Here is a 24,197-nt window from a genome sequence, read left to right on the forward strand (position 1 = left end):
TGCACAAACAAACACAAGGGTCTACTAAGCAACACCTACAACGATAACTTACCCAGATTTATTTTTTAATGCAGTCAACTCTAAGTTACAAAACAAACATTCCCTTTGTTTTATCAATACACCCTAGAGCCATGTGCCTCAATCTCAACAAGAGGCAAGACTAACAAGACCCCCAAGTATAAGCATACATTCCAAAGTAATTCAAAGGGGCTACTCACAAGTACACTGAAATTCCCTCTGAGCACTACGATGCAGTGCAGCAATGCTGCTTTCTGTACTATGAGTACAGCAGGTCTGACAGGAACGCAGACCTCTAAGCCTGCGATGACAAACCCAGATGTATGCATACTGGTACCAAACCCATCGCATGGCTATGATCATAACTGGAGAATCTAAAGAAGCCACAGTATGTCAATTACCTAACTTCTGACCCCTGCATTCTTCTAAATGATGAAACCAAAAATCCAGTGTTCATGCTAAACCTGTCCATTCCTACACTTACTCTTTCATCCACCAGCCAAGAAGCAGCTATTAGTTCATTTTTATGAGACAAAAAAAAAAAAAAAATCACAAGAGTGAACTGTGAAGTTTGCTGTCCTTCCACAGCTGGCAGCAGCAGGAAGGAGGTGGCCCAAGCCCTCGGGGTACAAACATTGTCTTCCAGGGGTTACAGGAAGTGTCAGAAGGGAAAGCAATTTAGTTTGGCCAAGGACATGATATCCAAGTGACACGTTTATGTAAGATTTGATTCCATGCTTATGAGTACATATCGATTAGACAAAGAGAGCCTTGTGCAATCGTTCGAAACCAGTGTCCCAAGCACAACAGTACAATAATCACTGGCAACGTTCTTCAGATTGAGTTCAAAGCCGTGGCGTTAGGGGGAAGGGGGCTCGAGCCGCCCTGCCCGCCTGTCCCTCATTTTTCCTTCACACGAGGCACCGGGCGGTGTGGCCGGGCCCGGGGCTGTTCCCGCGGGGCAGCCGCAGGCGGGCGGGGAGCGGCAGCGGGCGGGAGGCGAGGCCGGGCCGCGCTGCGGGACCCGCGCGGGGCCGGGAGCGGGAGCGGGAGCGGGGCCGTGCCCGGTGCATTGTGGGAGCGGCGCGGGGGAGCCCCGCAGCCCTCAGCGCTCAGCCCGCCGCCGGCCGCCCCGCGGAGCCCCCCCCGCAACTTCAGCGGCCGCAGGGCGCGCCGGGGGCGGGCGGCGGCGGCTCCGAGCCGCCCCCCCGGCCGAGCCGGGGCCCCGCGGAGCCCAGCGCGGCCGCTTCAGCACCGCGCTCCGGGACAGCGCCCGCGGCTCGCGGCTGCCGGCCCCGCGGCTCGCCCCCGGCCCTCCCCCGCGCGGCGCGGCGCAGGGGGCGCCTCCTCCCGCAGGCAGCGGCGCCGCCCCCGGCCCGCAGCGCCCGGCCGCGCCGCCCCGAGGCCTCGGCTCCCTGCGCAGCGCCGGCAGCGCGGCGGGAGAACGGGAGAACCCCCCCCGGCCCCGGCCCCGGCCCCGGCCCGGGCGCGGAGCCGCGGCCGCTCCCCCCCCCCTTCCCCCGGTGGCGGCGGCGCTACCTGTGAGGACGCCGACGCGGATCTGGTGGTCGTGGTTGGTCAGGACCATGCCCTCGGCCGCCATGTTGCCCGGCGCAGCCACCGCACTGACGGGCGGGCGGGCGGCCGCCGGGGGGAGGGGGCGCGCGCGCGGCACCGGCGCGAGCGCAGAGAGGGGGCGGGGCGGGGCCGCGGAGGGAGGGGCGGGGACAGCGCCGGCACCGCGCGCGCGGGGCAGGGGCGGAGGGAGGGGAAGGAGGGGAGGGAGCGGCGCCCAGGCAGCAACAATCGAGCGCCGAGCGCGGCGGGGAGGGGAGGGGAGAGGAGGGGAGAGGGAGGGGCCGGGCTGGGCCGTGCTGCAGCCAAAGCAAAGCCCGCCCGGCTCCGGCGGGTCTGAAATGAGCCCAAGCACAAGCGGGAGGCGCGAGGTTTCGCGGCTTCCTGCAGGGCAGCCTCACGCCCTGCACTAAAGCAGCAGAGTCCGTGCAGCCGCTGGGTTTGTCGCTCCCCCGGGCAGTAGGGAGAGGGGCAGGGTTAAGGCTCCACGGGCAGCACTCCCGTGTAGTACTGCCCGTGGGATGCGTGGGGGTGTTTCTGTGTGGAAACCTATGGGAGGTTGGATTAAGGCAATGGCATGGTCCGAGCTTACAGATGTGGCACAAGGCTGACCAAGCAGAAGCTGAAAGCAATGCGAGTGCTTTCTGTTACTGTGTATGAGAGTCCTTGTCAGTCGGACTGTCAGTATTATGGCACACCCACAGTCACTCACGAGAAGGCTGTGAACAGGCTGATTTTCTGCAGCCAAGTTTTCATCTGAATAAGGAAACGAGTTTGCCTGCGAAAGAAGCCTTTTTACTACAGGTAGGCAGATGTTCTGGGACATGTTCTGGGTCATAGCAGGGCTCATGTTGGCTGTCCAGAGAAAAAAACAACTTTTCCTCATCAAAGCCAATGTGCAGCTGGTGGTCACGTTTTGCCCTGGTCAACTATAGCGCAACTTGGTAACCTCTCTGGAAATATTTGACGTTACTTTGTCTGCCAGTTGTTAATGACCAATCTCTGCCCATTACCAAAGCACCGCCCTTTCATTAAGCCGTCTCTTTCAGCCACGTTTGTTCCATGTCTACTGGCTGACACAGCAGGCTTTCTTATTTTATCACAAACACCATAGGGTGGCATATTTTGATGACTTGTTTGGATGAAACGGTTTGACTGTGCAAGACAAACCGTTCTGTTACATATAGAAATCATGAAACAAAAGCAGAGGCCAGTATGATGCCATTTTCTTCTGTTGATTCAAGTGTGGGCAATGATACCTTACGAGCTGACTGAAAGTTATCAGAGCAAGATGCTCAATATTTAGAATAGATGTACAATATTTCTGCCCAGAGAAGCTGTGGATGTCCCATCCCTGGAGGTGTTCAAGGCCAGGTTGGATGGGGCTTGGAGCAACCTGGTCTGATGGGTGTCAGCCCTGTTCAGGGCAGGGTGGTTGGAACTGGTTTGGAACCCAACCCGTTCTATGATTCAATGGTTTCTCTCATTTTATTGTCAGACAGGTTTTGGGCTTCACTGGATTTGGTTTGGTTTGGTTATGTTTTGGTTTGGTTTGCTCCTCAAATTTAATTTCTTAACACTTATTATTTTCCATTTTGACTTGGTTGGCTAGCTGGATCAGCAGTGGGACACAGCTACTCGACTGTATGCCATTGGTACAGATCCAGCTGAAGTCATGAAACGCTGGCTTAATGAATCATTAATGGAATTCAGAACACTTTATTTCTATGCCACTGGTGCAAATCCAAGCAAGGTCAAGAGACTAGCTGGCTCAGTGGTTCAATAATAGGAAACAGACTTCTAGTCAAGCTTATTGATGCCAGTCTACAAAGAGTTGGGAAACTAAGTTTTGAGACAGTAAAATATGAAGCTTTTTCAATCTTTAAAGTCAGTCTATTATACATGATTACTTTCTGATGTGCTTTAATAGCCTGTATTGATCTATATTGTTTTAAAGGATATGTTTTCTCTATATCCACTGATACAGCACAATGTTCATCACTCTAAAAGAAGAAGGTACAAGAGATGATCTCTCCAAACAATGCCTTCCCTTAGGCATGTATCTGGGGGAAAAGACGGGATATGCATCGCATTTAAGCTATGTAAGACTAGCAAACTATCTGTACGCCTTCACAGACCATGCTGCCATGTCCGTGAGTCATCCTTGCAACACCCTCCTTGCCAGAGGCCTCCTGTAAACTTTATAGGTTTATACCCCCGGCAGGAGCAGGAGCCCAGCTCCAGCAACTGTCCCAACCATTGGTGGGAGGGAAAGCGCGTGGTTCACATAGGGTAAATGTGCAGTACTCCTTGTGCTTCATGCAGGCTTGCAAGGTCAGATTTAGCTATTTAGAAGAGACTCCCCATGTCTGCCTGTGAGATTACAAAATGAGAGAAGCTGCTAACTCTTCCACTTGGTGACAAACTACATCACAACACAGCTCATGCCTATTTGCCATATGTGCATTTTCAGCAATGACAGGCATGTGGAAAACTCCTAAGGAAATGTGGCCCATGCAGACATCCTTGCCTCTAGCCTCCTTCTCTCACTGCCTCCTCCTACTCAGCTACCTGTTGTGGTGCAACTTTTGAAATGGCACCATATGTTATGGATGCAACCTCATGTATATTCTCAGAAACAACAGCATCTGGAAGACTGAAGTTTACTGAGCTTATATGGTATCATTTTGATGGCTTCGTGGTAGTGATAACCATGTAAGTCCTCTCCAATCCAGTTGCCATTCAGCACTTTTTTTTCTCTCTCATACTCTAGTCAGGCTATAAAAGCCAAAGTTCTTCCCTCCCCACCATCCTGCCCAGGACCAAGGGTATAATAAAACCGTATCTAGTTATTTAACACAAAAAGTAGATCTATCCAGCCTGTATCATCTGTGATTTCAGATGTTGTTTTTTCACAGCTCAGTTGAAGAAAAAATGTTTCTTTCTCTCTAAGCCTTTGGAGATGAATATTCTGTAGGTCTCTGTCCATGGCATGTTGGCACTGTGTGATCGCGCTGCATTAGGCATACTTCTGTCCAGATTTTCCCAGACAAAATTCAAGAAGTGCCAAGCAGAGAGGTCCCAAACTGAAGTATATTCACAGCTTGGTACCAAGGGTTTGAACCTATCAATCAAGAGCAGTGGAAGTCCTAAAAATCTTGTAGAAAGGCTTACTTTTTGTGGTTGTCCCTCATTCTTTGAGCTGGTCCTACCACGAGTGTTAATTCTCTGAATCACCCTAAAGAAGATACACTTGGTATTTAGCTGCAGTTCTTCTAACCTCACAAAGTAGGACCTTCTTGAAGGACAGTACATTAAGCAAGGACTTCCACTACCAAGAACTTGAAAATGGTGCCAGCCAAAGGTAATCTTTTATGACTTTTGCAGGGATAATAAGAAGCCCAACACGCCCCAGTACCAATTCTTCTGGGCCACTGCAGTCCTTACTGGCAACTTTCCAACAAACAACCTGTCTAAGAGCAGAACCAAGGTCTTTCGGAGAGGTACGCGATACATGTGGCGTGACTACAAATGCAGTTCAGTTGATTCACTACTAGTATGGGTGCCTAACAAAAATAAATGAATCTTAGTGTGACTCCACATGAGTGGTGTTGACACATTCAATTGTCTGTGCTTCATTTGCTGCAAAACAGTATCTATTTTAGAGAAGCAGTTGATGAGTTTAGCATACACAAAGAGTAGACAGATTTAAAAGATACCGTACTGGAACATTCTATTTTTGAAATTTCACTTTGACAAAACTGCCTCATTAAGAACTTGGGTATGAAAAGATGGAAAATTTTTTTGGATCTCATGCAAAGTAAATTCAGAATTCTGATGAGCTGAATCAGTTCTTTCCATACATTATTTTCCTTTATCTGTGTTTCCCTTTGTTTCTGCATAAAAGATGAAATAAAAAATTATGAAACCTTGGTTTTGATTAATGAGCAAGACACTCCAAACTAAATAAGGCAGAAAGAGGAAGGTAAGTATTTTGAATCCACAGCTAAATTATAATATTTCAGAATGAACTAGCCACAAATGATCATTACATGTTGTGGCCAAAATTGAACAAATGACAGCTTGCTTTTGCATGGAACTCTATCCCGTTGATTGCTTTGATTTTATACAAGCGTTAAAAATACTACAACAGATCCTTTAAGGAAGGGAGGATATTATGTGGAGAAGGGCAGCTATAACCTCCTGAAGGGAGACTGAAGGCAAATTCTCCAACATTCATTGAAAAATACTGTGTTTGAGCTCTGGATTACATGCTAGTGGTTTTGAACGAGTTCCTTAGCCTTCAGGCATATGCAACTATATCAACAACTTAAATTCAGGCAAAAAGCAAATAGCAATGCCTTCTGAAGAAATACTTTTGTTGTTATCTACGGACTATGTTATTAAAATCAATAGTGCATAGTATGTTTCATGCTTAGTGACCGGGTGAGACCGTTTTGGCTCTATTCATTTTCTGTAAGTTTGCTTGGTTTTCCACTCCTCAAAAATAAAATCCCTACCTTATTTACTGTTTCTGCTTATACATCTTTGCATTCTAGCTCAGTATATGAGGTTTGCCACCTGAGTACATAGAAGATTACCAAACAGTCCAAATAACACAGCACTTTTATGAACTATTATTTGTAGTCAAATGCAGGAAGATTGTAATGCATGTTACCTGAGTATTATTGGGGCTTTATATATTTTCTGTTCTAGACAAGGCTAAAATTTGCTGGATACATTTTCTGTTAGCTTTAGTCTTGCTCCTGAACACTTTCTTAACTAAGTTTCATCTCAGATGTTTCTTTAACTTCTAATGTAGTCAGACTGGTTAAAAAACAAAACAAAAAACACTCTACATCTTCCACAGTTAATCAAATTTCAAGCAGAAAAGCACATAGGAAAAAAAAATATTTTTGGTAACAGACCTTTCTTTTCATCTTTTCATTTCTGTGGCACTCTTTAGTCCTGTGGCTTTACTTCCATCTGTCCTACTGCACTGCCTGTTTAAAATGCTAATCTAGCTGCTGTTGCCACAGTATCCAAGTATATCACAATCAATCTATTTATCCTGATGTCTGCAAGATAAGGCACTGCTGCTCTTGTTTATAGAGAGAAGGGTAACACACCTACTTGGGTTGCATTACAAGGGCCTTGCTGACAAATGCTGTGGTATCATGGTTTCTTGATCCAGGACCTGTCACAGTCTCCTTGGCTCCCGCAGAAGCAGCATATGGGCCTGCGCTTGGGTCACACCTCAACAGAAAAAGAAACCTGGACAGGACATTCAGCTGGGACCTGCAAGTTTGAAAGTGCTGCAGATCTCCAGTCGAATATGGGCCTGAAATCTGAATTTAAATCTATACCTCTTGGAGTGCTAGGCAGCAAGCTGTCAGCTGTTCTGAAGGGGTTATGGCTTTCTAGTTGCTCTTGTTTACAGTTTACTTTGAGTAAATAATAGCATGACTGACTATTTGCAGTGTTAAGGAACTCACTTGGGGAAAGGGAGAGCAGAGTTCTAGTCCAAAATTTAACCAGCATTTATCCTAAAACTGGAACAGGGACTGGAAATGAACTATGCCCAGATCCTTGCTTCTAAGTTAGACAGTCACATTCATGATCTAAATTATTTTTTTTCTATTTCTTCCTCCTCCTTTCTCTCTCTCTCCCTCTCAAATGAATTATTTTCTTCCTTTTTCTTACTCCACCTGTCAGTACTGCAGTTTATGCTTAAAACCATTTAAGTAAATTTACATTAAATCTTATTGACATTAATTAAGACAATTACATAGATGAAGCTAAGCATTTTGGTTGTTTTCTAGCCAAACAGAAAAGGTTTCAGAATGTTATTGGACCAATGCAAAAGTAAAATAAATACTGAAAACATATTTTGTACTGAACAGTGCATTCAGTTCAACCTCAAATGAAGTATCTCTGGTTTTCACTTAGATCTTATTTGATTGACTTTTATTAAGTCGTACACAATTTCCAAAGAGAAAAGAATTGTGCTGAAAAGAAAAATGAAAATGTCTTTTGAAAATGTCAGCATTTCAGATCCTACACTACTGGACCTAGGAGAGTGGCTACACAATTGCAGGTGCAGCTCCAGCGGAGATGCATCACTGCAGCCAAAAGGGGGACATTTTGCTCCTCAGCCTTCCTGCTCCACTCCTCCTGCGCCCTCACCCTTTCCACACCTGATCCTTGCTCCTTTCTGGCGCTCTGCTCCTAGGCTCCTCCATCAGCCAACGTATTTCACTGCTATGGCAGGAAGCTGTGAAGGATTTTAATACAGTCTGGCAGGAAACTAACTCACAGATGGGTCTGAGGAGTGCCAGAGACAGCACAGTAATTAGCGTGAATGGAAGGCAGGGGTCAGTGGAAACTTGGAAAGGTGGGACAGGACCTGCCTCTTTTGTCTGTTTTGTTGGCTCGCCACACCTCATGGAATGGCATCTGAAAAGATGCCAATTTGGGGAAAAAAAGTGGTATTTCTGACTACACCAGTAGTTCGCCTGGTCAAATTCTTGTTCCTTTGAGCCAGTTGTATTAGAAAATCAAGGATTAGAATTAACACTTCTTCCAAACCTTGTTTCATATTTAACTGCAATATTTCTATGTCTCCTCTCCTATTTGACATTTTCAAATCTCTTCCTCAAGAAATGCAGCCTGTGACCAACCATTCATTCACAAAGCCCGTTGCCACTACGTCTGGGCTCTGCTAACACTTTGAGAACTGCAGTTGCTACGTCTGATGGCAAACACTTTCTTTTCAACTACTGTAAAGTGGGCCCTTGTTATTAATGCAATCTGTATTCAGGATGACATCCCAAATTAAATTTCCTTCTGAACGTATTCATCAAGGGTATATTTCCAGGAAGGAAAGACTATTGCTGCATGCATCTATTACCATTATCTCCAATACCTCTCTCCAACACATACATATTTCTCCCACTGTCTCCTTTCCCCCTGGTGACAAATCAATTCATATGATGGGAAAAGGTCATCCTAGCCCACATGATAAAGCAGAGGCTCTATGTCAAAACCGCAGCTGGGACTGATCCTGTTAGTGCTGTTCCTGTGCACAGCACATGCTGGGGCTGTAAAACAAGTCCAGCTACACCTCACATGAGAGTTCACAGCATAAAAGAGGACTGTTGTGCTGCATGTACAAGAGATAAAGGTCTAGCAGCTGAAAGTCATGAGAAAGGGCTCAGCTGTGTGAGTCCTGTATTGGCAGTCCTGAGGCCATCGCATGTATGTGCAACCACAGGCTTTTCTAGAGATACAGCATTCCAGCCCAGTGGTACCCAGCACATCAGAAAAAAAGGACACTTAAAGACAGAACAAAAATAATGTAGAAGCAAGTGAGTGTCTGAACTGTTCTGGATAGTATGCAGAAAATATTAGCTAATGGGCTGCACTTTCTCAGACTTCCACAGAACAGATTGCTCTTCATCATCATATGCTTTCTGTAAAAAGGAGGTGATTTCTTGGGGAAAAAATGTAATAATTAAGGATTTTATGTTATTTAAGTATTTCCAAATTTATTTTTTAAATCCTGGCTAAGTAGGCAGATTGCTTCCTTGCCAAAAAGGAAGCCATTTGCAAAGGAAGAATATAGGAGACTCAGGACTTAAAAAGCCAACCTTGATAAAGATTTGTGGAAAATCTTTTTATCAGTATTTTTTAGATCGAGTAAGTCAGCTACTGGGCATATATGTAACTGTACAGATTGGCTTTTGAAATAATGGGAGCACATCTGTATCTGTACTAGAGCCATTATACCATAGAATAAGTTCTACTTCCACATGAAGTTGTGTCACTAACTTCAGGTGTTTCCTTGAAATACTACCTACTTGAATATTTTTAAATTAGCTTTTGTGAAGAATAATACTGAATAAGTGCAGTGTATAAGTTCAGTAGGAACTCTCTTTGGAAATTAACTCAATGATTAAAGAACCCAACTCCGGTGACACTGCTAAACATGCTAACTGCCATCACTGTTTTACCTGTCCCTGAAACAGGCTTTTAAGTTTTCCACCTCGGCTTTATGCTTCAAGAAATGCCACAGGTGACTAGCACGCTCCTGTTTTTTTCCACTTGCAATCTTATCTTGATTTTAGATTTTTTAATTATTGACTTTGTTTTTTTATGTTATTTCTTTTGGCACCCTGAGATCCTTCTAGGTAACTGATCAAACCACTTGTACCCTGTACGGGAAGGTCATGCAATTCTTTATTTGCTGAAATACAATCACAGTGCAAAGCGTTTCTGAAAGAGCTGACTGTTCCCAATCAATCTCTGTTGGTCTTTTGTGCTGACAAAGATTGAACTCCACATATTGTTACACTCGATTGTAAATCTTACCAATCTTTTCTTCTCTTGACTGAATACACAAACTCAGCTTCACTATAGGAAAGGATAACCCCTGCTTTCAATGGGGCTTTTACACCGTCAGCCCAGGCAAGATGGGCATCTTCTGAGACATTTACAATCTAAAGGAACTTATTGAGCTGTCAACTGCCTTGAGCCAAGGGATCTTTCAGTCAAAGCACAGAAACACACAGCTGATCAGGGTCTGTCTTTCTCTACACTCAGAAATATTCCATTTTATATCTATCAGTATAGTTAAAGTAATCCACCCTCATGGAATGCTTGAGTGCACACTAGTAGAGAAGTGTTGACAGCAGTTTAGCTTATTTGCATTAAAGAAAAGGAATTAAGCATGTTGATGAAAGCACCTTGTTACAAATGTATGGGGGATGGATTCCATGTAATAATTTTAATTTAAATATAGCATTGCTTAGATCCAGCTGTAACAATTACCGAAGCTTGGAACTGTATATACAGTAGCCTCTGAATACAATTACACTTCCCACAGTCAAAGGATCCGGAACAAACACATTGCATATATACATTTTTTGTTACCCCTCCCTATATGGTACTTGTAGCCACCTGTATTTTACCATTCCCTTGGGGTCTACCATTCTCTTCAGTCTAACCGAATTGGTGAGGCTGTATGGTGCTGCATGGTCAGGCAAGGGCTCGCAACTACTCTGTAAAAAGGACTGTTTGTCTAGACAGTAACATACTGATTTGATGTATATTCAGTGGCTGCTGCTCTTTTACAGAATTACTTGAGTGAGAGAACAAGATAATTGGTATTTTTTCCATCAGTATTCCAGTAGCTCTGTTTAGAATAAATGGCATTATGATATTCTTGAACAAACTTGAGATCAGTGCGTAAAATATATAACTTAGCAGCACAAATACACTTTTATCAAACTCATAATATTGACTACACCGTTAACTTTGCCTCAGTAAAACATACTACAGACAAGTAATGACAAATTGTTATTGACAATACAGCTCTTGTATGCTGTTAACTGTTGTTAACTTGATTTCTTATTTAAACATGTAATTTTTTCAATATATAGCTTTTTAGTACACAACACATTAGTACTAAAAGCACCTTTCTAAATAGTTTACTACATTGTTTCTCTGAAATCTAAGAAACTATAGTGTTATTATCAATTTCTATTTTGGGTAAAAACAATGTATTAGAATACGCATGTATTACGGAAGTAATGCATTTCCTTATTTCTCAACAGCAAAAGGTGCAGCCTATCTTCCAGCTTTGGCCCTGCATTGTCAAACCACTCACTTTGTAGCTGTAGTCTGCTTCTTCCAGATAGCTTCTCATTACAGTATTAGAACCCCAAAACTCAATCTAGCAGTTAAGACTGCTAAAGAAAGACAGCTCCTTCATTTCATTTCCATCTTGGACATGGTCCTTATTTTCTAAAAGAGCTTTGAAGAGGCTCTATTTAATGTGAAAATTACCTAATTGCCAAACTGCTGCAGATTCTGAGTTGTCATCACAAAAAATTCCCTTAGATTCCCATTCACCTAGCATTGCATTTTTTATGTCCACAGCTTACGACACAAGAACTTTAGGGTCCTAAATTTGCTTCCCACAAACAAACTTGTCAGGCTAAGCTTGGCAGCTACTTAGAAAGTATTTTTTCATGTAACTGACCTTTCTAAGTTTGTCATAGCTGGCAAATAAACTTGTTCTGGGAGCATGGTATCCTTTTATTTCATTGCTGTTCTTAGCAATGTTACTTTTATTGCTCTACTCAGATTTCATGTATCGTTAACTTCAAGGGTGACATTAACTTGAGTAGGAAACCAGATGTTTTTCTCCCAACTGTAACTAAAATACTGTCTTACAATTTTATATGACAACATTTTCATGAAATATGGAATATTATGTAAGGGCTCAAATCACATCTTCAACTAAAAGCGTCTCTGTGTATATGTAGACAAGTCTGAAAATGTGTGTGCAAAATGTTTTGTTTTGTTTTAATTTCTGTTGCTGCTTATTGTACAAATATTGAACTCAAGGAACAAGGAGTCATGGTCAAAATTTCCACTGTTACTAATTTTTATGCAGGCTGCTCACCCACATAAATGACACTAAGAGATGCTGAGCATCTGCCTATAAAATGTATAAATGCATTTTTGGCTTTGCAGCTCCCAGTATCAGTTGACATATTTTGAAACTGTGAGTTGCCCAAAATCGCATAATATTTTACAGCAGGAAACAGGGTAACCATTCTGATTTTATGATGTCCATGACATGATTCTGTGATTCTATCATTTGTTTCAGCTGTTTAGACAATGTTGTTTGCCCATTTTAGTTGAGCAGGTATTCTCTAGGTACTTTTAGCACAGAATTTTCTACAGGTCTTTTTCTGAGATGTATTAATCGCTCTTTGTAGTAGGTTGGTTGAGTAGAGAGTTTTCATAGAATAGAACCATAGAATCATTTATATTAGAAAAGACCTCTAACTGGGAAACTTTCTGCAGATGCATTGGAATTTTGTTCTTTCCACCACTAAATAAAGCTTGTTAACCTATTGCTTTGAATACAGTGTTTAAATATAGCCAGGTAGTATGTATTTGTTTTACTTACAGTCCCACCTCACTATTTGAAAATACACTTTTCTTAAATATGACCTGAGTGTAATTCTTTCTGGTACCTGGTTTTGGAAGAGATTGCTTGCCGTTCATCTGCTGTGTATGTGTTTCAGGAGAATATCTTCATATGTCCAGAACTGCTTTTCTGTCTCCAGTGGTCAGCCTCAAGTGTAACATAGGAAGCTGCTAAGCATAGAAAAACATCTGTTTAGTAGGTGAGACCTCTGAAGGATTTTCAGCTTAGTTTTGTAGAAGGAAACTGAATTTATTTATTTATTTATTTATTCATGTTGCTGTCATAGTGCTAGGAATAAGGAAGGTAGTCTGTCAAGCAGAATAAAAAATGTTATTTCCTTGCTGTATCATCAAATAAGATGAGCCTCTAGAGAGGCTCAGATAAGGGATCCTCTAAAATCCATTTCATATACTGATAAAAAGTGTAATTAATACTAGAATTAAAGTAAAGTTTTAAAAGCTGTTGCTTTACCTGCCAGAGCAGGTTCTGGTGAGGGCAAATGCTGTGTGGCATCTTGAGTTTCAGCCATCATTAAGTGTTGGAGATATTGATGGCATTTTGCCATCAACTTGTGTTAAATTCATACAACAGTATTATTCATTGCGGAGTGAATTTTTGTAATGACAGGTTGAAATTTGCAACAGTTTTGACGTACTTTTGAGCCTTTCACTATGGAGTGCTTTTAAGAAAGCTCCAAGTCTTGGTAGATACGTCAGTGATTCTGTTACACAGTGGGGAGCATACTGCCATAGGGTGTGTGGCCGTACTGCAGCCAAGCTGCCTGATTACACCAATAACTCACTCACAGTCAAGAGTATTTCAAACAACGTTTTCTTTTTCATGTCTAATAAATTTCACTTGCTTCCAATCAACCGTATGGCCAAAGTGGATGTTCCTGCTTCTTTCACCTCTCACATCCCCTCAGCTCTAGCAATTGTATATCCACAGGGAGCATCCAGATCACTGATCTGAGCTAATGGAGTAATAACATTTTTCTTGTGGTGGTTCAATATTCTGTTGTATCAATGAGTTGATCTAATTAATGTCTGCAGTCATTAGGAGAGGAGTGGGCAGAGAGAAAGAAAAGGGTGTTGGGAAGGGAGGAAGGATAGGCTTGGCCCCTTTACTGACAGCATAATGTGAAACTTTACCTCTAATTAAACCTCGTGACAGTGGTGTTATTTTTAAACTTAGCACTGTGAGTGAATTATCACTGTAATGTGAAACTGCACTGTTGCTGTGTCCTCCCAGACATACCATTCCTGTGACCCTTTTTTTTTTAATCCCCTTCTCTCATAAGTGCTCCCCTTAACTTTGTTATGGGCCTTCTAATTTACTTCTATTATGACTTCCAAACTCTAACTCCCTTTTGACTCAACAGACTCTATAAATGGAGAATCCTTGCAAGTGCTTGGCCTCTTTACTTTCCCTCCCTAAAATGAGATTCTTTACACCTTTGAGCAGAACAGTCACCACCTGCCTTCCTACACCAGTATGCTCACCTCAGGGAACTAGAAATCTGTACTCCACCCTTCTCTGTCTTAGAACCACTTGATGGCTGAGCTTGGAAGAGATCTCTGGAGATTATCTTGTCTAAATTCCCTGCCCAAAACAAGGCCAGCTAAGGCAGGTTGCTAAGGAGTGTATCTGGTCAGGTTTTGAGTATCTCCAAGGATGGAGACCTCTCTGGGCAATCTGTGCCAATCACCCTTAAAGTAAAGTAGAGTCACAAGCACGACGAAGATAATCTTGAGGCAAACAGGTACTATAAATACCCACAAGTTACGTGTTTACATGATATGCAAACAGCAGCAATTAGCCGTTCTTTGTCTGAGATCTCAGCCATTTCTCACAAAAATTGTTCACTAAATGCATTGTCAAATATATTATACATAAGATCTAGAGACTTTTTTTGGCAAGAAAGTTTTCTGCATAATAAACAATTCAACAGAACTTTGCAAATAGATATAAATATGCTTGGTCTCAGGGAAAGTGTGTCTGATATGCATACGCTGTATAGAATCAGGAAAACTTTCATGAATAATCCGACCGATCTCAACATAGCAAATCATATAAATAGATGCTATTCAGTTTTAGTGAAGGCTGTAGAGCAGCAGAGATGTCAGCTATGTTTGTTTCATCACAAATATTGTGATATTTGATATTTGATTAGATTCCCAGCTCCTGAAAACAGAATCTCAGTTTTACTTCCAGCTTTCTTGGCTGGAAAAAAAAATGAAAAGGTGAAATGACATTTTGAAAACAAAAGTCAGAAACAGCTTCATTTTCTCTCCAAGGTGTCTAAGCCAAACTATTTTTGAGATCTTGATTTCTCAGTTTTGAAATATTCAGACTAGTACTACTGGAATCAGGCTGAGAGGTTACCTCTGCACAGTTCTGTAGGACCATCCACAATGCCACTTTTGTGGCCAAATTCTCCGATCCCAGGCAGCAACACAGGAGCACTTTAACTGCTATAATGTATAATCTACAGTATCTGTGCTTTAGAGCGCACACTTTTTGTAAGGTGACCTGCCACATGCATTTCTATGAATAGAGGTTGTTGTCAGGGCTTACCAGAGCAACTCTTGCAGCCAGCAGGCGAAACTGTGTTACAAAACCTAAAGAAAAAAATGGCAGAGCCAATACCATCAGTCAGGGCAGTGGAATGGCAGGATGTGATTCTGAGGAGGGAGCTGAGTTCCTCACCTTGGGCTCACAGTAGACCAGAAAGTGGTCTTTGAACAGACCTTTAACTGTGCTCCCCCCTCCAGTGATGTAAATCTCAGTGCTGGGATTAGAGCCCCAGGAAGAAGTAAACTGAGACATGCAGTAAGAATGGATCTTACTGGTGTTGGCACAGTTATCTGAGGATGTCTGAGGAGAATTCTCCCCGCAGCACTAGCTGACCTGGGTACATGGCAGTCTTGGGTTGAGTGTACGTGAACAGTCAAGGTGATGGTTCGCAGGAAGAAAAATCTAGGAGACGTGGTAAGACTGGTGCTCAGAGGCTGCCAACATAATTTAAAGTGAGGCTGAAAGCAAAATAAACTCATTGTTCCTTAAAGCTGCACTTAGCATTTTAAGGATGAAGACAATCACAGCATAGAGGATCTGTTTCTACAGTTGCAGCAGTAACACACAAGAAGTAATTTTATAAGTTATCCCTTGCCTTCCTTGTGCTCTGCCTGTTTTTAGCATACATGGTTTTACAGATGTAGGCATCCATTTGGCACAGTTAAGGAAGAAGATGTATACAAGAATTCATCTGTCATGGATTCCTTCAAGGATTTTGACAGATTTTTCTTTGTTAAGAAAGCCCCTTATTAACCATGTTAGACAAAACTGTATCGATGCTTTTTAGCAGTGATTAAACCATGCTTGTCAGATAAGAAAAGCTTCTTTAAGTGATGCGGCACAGGTCATTGTGCCTATAGTTTACAGACAGAAACAGATTAGGCTATCAATCCAGTGCTTTCTCCATCTTTACAAGAGGAATTTGTAACAAGTCTCGGGCATGGAGAACTGTTTGCTGTACAAAGAAGTAGAGCCTCCTGCAGCCAGAAAGCAGGAACCTGCGAGCAGCGCGGGGTACCCCCTGTGCCAGCCTGCACAGTGAGCTGCCTGCCCCAGGGACCAGGCTCCGGCTCTGCAGGAAAAAGCTCGGTGATCTGAAAGAAACAGCTCTTGTGAAAGAAGGAGAATTTATTTACGTGTTGCTTTATCTGGAATTCAGGCAAGCTCTCAAGTATTCTTTACATTAACATAGCAGACATCACCATCTACTTCTAAAATGCAGTAGGGGGTGAACATACACCAGAAGCGTTTCCCTCTGCCATACCACTGGGCTCAGTGCTCACTCCCATCTGCACTGCTTTTTACCATCCTCTGTGATGCAGAAACGGGGGGATAGCCAGGACTGTCAGGGCCTTGTCTTGGAAAGTGGGAGTTGGTTACCTACATACTCTCCAGCTGAGGAGGGAATAAAACTCCTACTTCTTCAGTGAGTGTTTTAGTCACTAATTATATAAAACGTGAGCACTTCATTACTGTTTTGGGTGAAGGTACAATGGGCCAATCCTCTGAATGCATATGATGTATACTGTAGGCATAATATAGACTCCCTGCAAAAGACTCCTTGGGGACATAAGTGATGCTTTGCCTGGTTTCTCAACTGTAACAGGTTAAGTTGAGAACTAGATGAGTGGTTATTGGAGTGGGAGCAGTTCTGGGCATGCCAAAAAGCAGAACTATGGATGCTGGAGGAATGATCAAAATATAAAGAAGGCACCTGGGCTGCTGCAGCACTGGGCAGTTGTATGCTGTAATTTTCAGCTTAGGTGATTAAGTCCATCTGTCATAGATGCCTTGATTTCTTTTCTTGATCTGTCTTTGAATCCTTATTTAATACATTTTATCTCCTAAATGTAATGTTGACTTTCCAGCTGAAAAAAAAAACAGTTCTGTTTATTTCATGTGTGAGATGGCTGTTGCACTTCACAAAGAGATGAACTGCATTTTGCTTCTGCAATACTAACTGCAATTAACAGTTGAATCCAGAACAATCAATTCATTGAACTGGAACTAATTACATGTCACTTAACAAAATTACTTGAAAACCCTAGAACAGGATTTTTAAAGGAACTTCCTGTAAAAATAACATTTGTCAGCTGACCAACAAGAATTGTAGATCAAGGCCTCTTCTACAAAAGTCTCCAAATTCAGTGGCTGAGGTCTCGTGTTAATCGTCCCCTCTTGAAATGAAAAAAACACTTTGTGATAAAAGTAACTTGGGAGAGGGTCAGGATGATAATTTAAAAATGTTTGTTTGTTTTAATAGTAGTGTCTCTGAGTTCCCAACCTTTACAGTCTCTGATTTCTCTCTATTACTGCTGCTACCAATACCTTCCATTTCTATAGTACCTACAGTCCTAAAGAACAAGAAGAGGTGGCGGGACAGCATGGGCAGCAGTACAGGTAAGAGATCACTAGGAAAACCATTTCCTTTCTTTACATTCCAATCACAAAGTACACAAGGATAAATATCCATATGGAAAAGTTGTGCCAGAAAGTAGTGATTCCTCTGAACGGACAGAAATATTTTGCCCTTTAAAGCAAATCAGATTAACGTTATCTTCATATTTCATTTCCTTAATTCATTTCTTGTGCTCCTATCTATAACTTTCTTCCAAGTAAATCTTTTTTTCTGCTTCCCTTCAAACTCCTGTCCCTGGAATCTGGTGACTGGCCACCACTAACGTTTCTTGCTCTGCTGTTAGCTGTGATTGCATTTTCTTTCCCTTCTAATATTAAATTATCCCTTACCAGAGGATTTCTCTAATTTATATACCTAATCCCTTCTTATAAATCTATTTCTGACTGTTTAATGTTATAGAAGACATTTGCTAAACATACATTTTGTTAAATAGGTGATCTACTGCCAGCTTTCCACAGAGATCACACATGATACATTAACAATACAGATGATGTAATTGTTAAAAGTTGCTTTGCTCAATTGCTTTCCCCCCACCTAACATCCCCACTCTCTCTTAAAGTACATATTTTATTACCTGAGTCACCTCTTGTGTCCCTTGTGAGGAGATGCCCTGGAGGATGTCAGCGTCTTAAATGTCCCAGTGTAGTGCCCTCTGGAAGCTCCCTGCACTCAGCACTTGACATAGTGTGCTGCCAGGAAGGGGAGTAGCAATCCCAGCTCATCATCAGTGTTGTGACTTCTGGATGACAAAACAAGACAAAACAAGGTGTTTGTTGTTGTTTGTTTTTTGTTTGTTTGTTTGTTTGTTTTGTTATAGTACTGTGGTGGTTGTGATAGTCTAATTTCTGAAGATACAGAACAATGAGATTGCTGGAGAAAAAAAAACAGATACACTTCTGACTACACAAACTTATTTAGTCATTAGAAGCCCAAGTTTGGAAACCAAAGTAAAACAAACGAGAAAGTTGAACGAGAACTTTAGTTTAACAGACATGTTTCTTTCTATTTGTTTATCCTTTCTCCTAGAACTGGTGTCCTCCTGGTTTTCTTCAAGTGAGGGGCTACTCACCACAACAGCCCACTTTCAAGTTCTTCATTTCTGTTCTTAAAAACCTTCCTTTCCATTTACTGGATTCAGGCTTTGGAAAACAAGCGCAAATGACCTAGATGGTTGTACCTGGAGCATCGACTGATTCCTCCCTCCAGACCTTACTTACTCAGGCAGGAACACGTGAGCTATACAAGTGTCAAAGATGGTGCTCATCACTTTCAAGCAGAGTTGAAGCTGAGCAAAACAGTTGCCTGTGCAGGCAAACAGAAACATTTCACCAAAGAGCTTGTACTGGCACAAGTGGTCTGGTAAAAGGGGCATCAGGGAGAGTGAGACACTGTAAGCCAGTGCCATCACACACTGCTACTTTTTGTCAAGTCTGGTAAAATGATGTGGCTAAGCACAAAACTGCACAAATGCCGTGTCTATGTGATGAGAAGACCTGACAGGAGGAATCCCTCCTTTTTAGCAAGGGAGTGGATTTTTGCCTGGTTATGATGACTGTGTAGTCACAGCCCAAGGAATACTATACAAGGTGACTCTAAGTCAAAAATTAGCCTGTCCAGTCCTTAAATGCTTCTTCTGAGACTGTGTGGTAGTTTCACTCTGATGGGCAGCTGAACCCCACCGCAACTGTTCTCTCACTCCCTATCCTCAAAGGAAAAGGGGAAGAATATATGATTAAAAGGACCCAAAGGTTGAGTTAAGGACAGAGAGATCACTCGCCAATTGCCATCACAGGCAAAACAGACTCAGCGTAGGGAAATTAATAATTTATTCCTATTACTGATAGACTAGAGCAGTGAAAACTAAAAGCAAACTAAAAACACCTTTCCCAATACACACCATCTTCTACCTCCTCTCCCCAAGCAGCGCAGGGGAACAGGGGATGGGGGCTGCAGTCAGTCTACAGCATTTCGTCTCTGCCCGCTCCTTCACGGTCACTCCCTGCCCCTGCTCCACATGGGGTCCCTCCCACAGGATGCTGTCCTGAGGGGGCTGCCCACAGGCAGCAGCTCTTCAGGAACTGCTCCCACACAGCTCCATGGGATCCATTTTCCAGAAGCAAACTGCTCCACAGGCTGCAGCTCCGGCCCGGGGCCTGCTCCTGCGGGGGCTCTCCATAGGCCGCAGCCTCCTCCAGGCCACATCCACCTGCTCCACCGGGGGCTCCTTCACCCGTGGGGGGGCTGCAGCGTGGAGATCTGCTCCATGTGGGACCCATGGGCTGCAGGGGGACAGCCTGCTCCACCAGGGGCCTCTCCACAGGAGAACAGCAGGGGAACTGCTGCTGCCTGCCTGCAGCACCTTCTGCTGCACTGACCTTGGGGTCTGCAGGGCTGTTCCTCTCACATTTTCTCACTCCTCCAGCTGCAGTTAACAGCAGTTTTTTCTCTTTCTTCAATCTGCTCTCCCAGAGGCCCAACCAGCATCACTCCCATACCTGGCTCAGCTCTGGCCAGCAGCGGGTCCCTTTTGGAGCAGCTGGAGCTGGCTCCAATCTGGCATGGGGCAACTGCTGGGCTTTGCTTGCAGAGGCCACCCTGCAGCCCCCTGCTACTAAAACTTTGTCATGTAAAATCAATAAAGACTGCCAGAAAAAGTGGGCAATAAATGCTATAACCCTGTTTAATCTTGGCAGCCCTTTTTACATTGCAATTATTTTTCTATTTTTTCTATTAATTAGGTAGATGTTAACAAGTCATTGAACTGAAGCCCCAAAACTTATCAGATGGAAGTCACTTCCCTACTTTCTAAAAAAAAAAAAAAAAAAAAAAAGTCTTTTATTAACTAAACTAAGCTCAGTGCAAATTCTAAACTTTTTTTTTTCTTTTTCCCCCAAAATTCACATGCCATCTATGTGGTTAGTAGGGAAAGGAAGGTCTCTAAAACACGTGTTACATTATGTTAGGTATGACCTGGTTTATCCAGTGACTTGGTGCAAGATAAGCTATTTAGGCAGTTTGTCTGGAGCTGGTGCCACCACAGCACAGGATGGACAGTAAGCCTGGGCTGTACATTTAAGCTCCCAGAGATCCATTATAATTCATTATAAGTTTTCTGCCTTGCCACTCTCATTCTCTCATTGAAGATATTCATCCTTTTTTTTTTTTTAAAAAAAAAGTCTGAAAAAAAACACAAAATGCTGTAAAAGTTCAGTACAATCTGTTGTTCTTTACCCTGTCTCTGCATTAAGACTGTGGCCAGGTGCTTTAAAATGGAAGAGACGCTGTGCATCTACAATTTTTGGGTGTCCCCAGAAGCTGCAGGTTCTCAGCCTCTCGAAATCTGGGCCACAATTTCCGTATTTATGAGTTTCAAAATTCTCTCTGAGTTTTTAACAAAACTAAATTGTGTTTTGCTGTCATGAGAATCCACTATGATAAAGAGAGATCTGATAAAGCACTAGGAAGTTTCCTCTTTGTGTATAAATATTTATGTATGTAAATGGGTGTACGGTTAATTATAACTGACAAGAAGAGACTGACACCAACTCAGATCCTCTGTCCCCGTGGAGAGATACAAGTTCCTTGTTGAAGTGTTGTGGCACATCTCATGGGCTGTGTACTGAATCATTGATTAAATGCAGCAGCATCTGGGTAGCTAAAATGCCAGGGACTACTGAAGAAGGAGGGAAGAATGTGCACTGAATACTGAAGAACAGAGAAATCATCCGGTTTGCGTTTCTTGATATTTCATAAGTTGCTCAAGAGCTGAATTGTTTGTTTTCTGATTGTGTCTCACTGAAGTGGACAGACCACCTTGCTCAGATACACACGCAGAACACGGTCCCTCACCCAGGAAAGAGTTAGGAAGCAATTTAGTAAGAAGGTAGCACAGGCTGCACTTAATAGGCACGGACAGTGTGAAAACCTGTACAGCTGGCTCCTTCAGTGCAGGCAGACTCTCTAAATCTGCTTATGTATTTGGAAAAGGTTTGCATACAGCTAACATTTTTGAATGAGGCTTGAGTATCTTTGTTATCTCTGTTTCCTGTTTTTCCCCTTATTTCTGTTACACTCGTTACTGGACTTTGTGCTTATGGGTAAACTGTTCTCTCTGCTGTTAGGTACATCAGCAGGATAGGTCCTTTTTACTTTGGCTTTTATCCTTTACTAGTCTTAAAATGCCATCTGAAGGGAAGAGAAATGCTTGGATGTAATTTACAGTGCTGCTTGGAATCATAGGTGTATGTATTTAATTTTAAGTATCTATTTAATAACTATTTACAAGTAAACATATAAAGATGTGTAGCTGAAGAGACAGAATACTCCTGCATGACAGTTTTGGGACATGGAGGAGAGCTATTTCCTTTTAATACTTCAACTTGCTTTCCTAGCATGGCATCACTCACTGCTCCTGCATTCCTTGAAACAATATTTTTAAGTGTGCTGCATTTTGTTTTTCTCTTTTTGTCATTTCATGATGAATGACTGTGGGATTTGTCAAATGCTGCCTGAAACATCTTTTCTCTAACACGATTTCTAAAAGTGTTTCCTTGTGTTTTTGTTCTTTTGTTTTTCTTTTTTTTCTTCTTTTTTTTCTTTCTCGTTATAACTCTTACTTCCTCATTTTCTTAAAAGCATTGTTCTCTCATGGTCTATATTCAGCATGGCTATTATCTTCTTCCTTTTCACCTGCTTTCCCACTTTGAGTCCCTTGTTTCTCTGTTAACCTGAGGGACTTAAATCATGGAATTACAGAATTTTCTTCTTTAAGAAATAACATTAGCACATAGTTTTCTTTCCTGTTTGAGAGCATGCCTTACATAGGCAGATGGCATAGAGAAGCCTTCAATGTCTGTTTGCTTTTTGTGAGCAACTGGGCCATAACATCAGACTGTCACACCCATCCAGGCTGAGAAAGAACTGGCACCAGGGCTTGAAATTTTCAGAGAAATGGCTGAGACAGTTGAGGTAGTACCGAGAAGCAGAAAGATAGTAAAGATAGGATGAGGTGAAAGGTTTTGCAGTGAAGCTGTGGGAACAGTTTCCGAGCAGCCCAGAGCCAGGGAGTGGCAGCTCTGGGTGTTCTTCCAAATTCTTCTGAAGAGACACGGTGCTGCTGACACCAAACACTGGCTATGGGGTCAATAACTGCATCTGGCATGGACACACATGGTGAGGGAAGACTGCTGGCACAGCCTACTGGAATCAGCAGCTTGGGCAGAGGAAGGGACGAGATCCGGGAGATGTAAACCCCACAGCATTTCCTACTCCAGTGGGATGCCCCTGTATGTCAGCCTGCACCTTCAGACTTCACTGAAACCTAGCAGGCCTGCAGAGCCAGCATAGCTCTAGCATTGAGCTCCTGCAAAACTCACTCTTCATAAAGTCGAACAGGCAAGTACTTGCAAGCACAGCTGGCTCTGTAGCTTCCATTCCAAAACCATTCTTGCAATCTACAGCTCTCACTGTTTGCTTCATGTAAACTGTGGCATTGGTCTGTCTTTATTGTATCCTTCCCAAAAATCTTCTGTGTGCTGGATTCAGAAGTTACTAATACAAACTTCACCCTTGAAAGAGTCCTTTAGGCACAGTGATTTTCAAGCCAATCTTCCATTTGTGTTACTGCTGTTAATGGGGGATTTGTCACCAGGCTTTTACTGCCTCCTGCTCATTGAACTTTTGTACTCCTAGCAGCCTTATTTCTTTTGGCCCTGCTACGTCAAGCCAGTTGGTGACAAAAGCTTTTTCTTTTCTTTCTAGTCCTCGCCTTCATATTCATGTTCATGTAACCTGTCAGCTTCTATTATATAGCTGTCTTCTAGAGCTTAGTCTCTTCTGCTCTCTTTAACTTGTAGCTATTTCATGTGACCTGCATTACACTGCAACTTGGATTATTATATTCTGCTGTTGTGTGATGGGGTTTCAATGATTTATGTTGTCCTGTTCATGGTCTATATACATCAGGAACTGAGAGGAGATGCACACAGGGCAGTTTGTGTTTATTTTTCTGATAACTCCACTGGTGTTTGTAAATCTGTGTATGAATGTTACTAACTACATCTCCTAATAGGCTAGATATTTTTCAGAGCAGTTGCAAATGATTGCTTAAGGTAAAAAGAGACAAAGATTTAGAGAAAAACCATGAAGAACAGGGTAACTGGGAGACTTGACCAAATTATGTGCTTTTTTGACTACAGATTCAGGATTGTAATACATAACAGGTACAAAAGGGGCTGCCTCTTTAAATTACCAAGTAAAGTTTTATGAGACCCCAAGTCTCATAATATAGACCATTTCAAGTCAGAATTCAAACTTATTGTCAGATTTAAGATTTTTAAACCATCCCTTATGATCTAAGAAGAGGAGGTCTCATCAAAATTGCTGAACTGGTTGTTGCTCCTATTGTTTGAGAGGTACAATGGGATACAAAATCTTGCAGAGCTGCACATTTATAAAGCTGTCTGAAAACGGCGGTAGAAATCCTAACTTTCAGTTTAACTATCTCTAACTAGAAAGTTTGGGCTACAACCTATCACAGAGCTGTGTAATACCCCTTCTGACCTAAAATGACTCTCTCAGAATGTTTAAAGGTTCTTTTTGGTTTAC

The 24,197-nt window shown here is 42.6% G+C and overlaps 1 protein-coding gene and 1 long non-coding RNA gene across 25 annotated transcripts in view; one reads left to right on the plus strand and one right to left on the minus strand.

Annotated features, from left to right (window-relative positions):
• GPHN (gephyrin) overlaps nt 1-1,731 on the minus strand; it is a 279,461-nt gene extending 277,730 nt beyond the window's left edge. For 14 of the 24 annotated variants that reach the window (XM_027458788.3, XM_038179631.2, XM_072038879.1 and 11 more), the window contains exon 1: nt 1,558-1,729. In XM_027458788.3, coding sequence (XP_027314589.1) covers nt 1,558-1,621 — 64 coding nt within the window. In that variant the 5' untranslated portion in view covers nt 1,622-1,729. Of the gene's footprint in view, nt 1-1,557 lie in introns of all 24 variants that reach the window. The other 10 variants (XM_072038874.1, XM_072038880.1, XM_072038878.1 and 7 more) reach the window with 4 other exon arrangements.
• A 107-nt stretch (nt 1,732-1,838) lies between these two features.
• On the plus strand, nt 1,839-5,212 carry LOC113843806 (uncharacterized). The gene is made up of 2 exons (XR_003497632.3): nt 1,839-2,397; nt 3,581-5,212. It is a non-coding gene; the product is annotated as an uncharacterized lncRNA (long non-coding RNA).
• The last annotated feature ends 18,985 nt before the right edge of the window (nt 5,213-24,197 follow it).

This window comes from Anas platyrhynchos, chromosome 5 (assembly GCF_047663525.1).
Source record: "Anas platyrhynchos isolate ZD024472 breed Pekin duck chromosome 5, IASCAAS_PekinDuck_T2T, whole genome shotgun sequence".
In the NCBI taxonomy this organism is placed as follows: domain Eukaryota; kingdom Metazoa; phylum Chordata; class Aves; order Anseriformes; family Anatidae; genus Anas; species Anas platyrhynchos.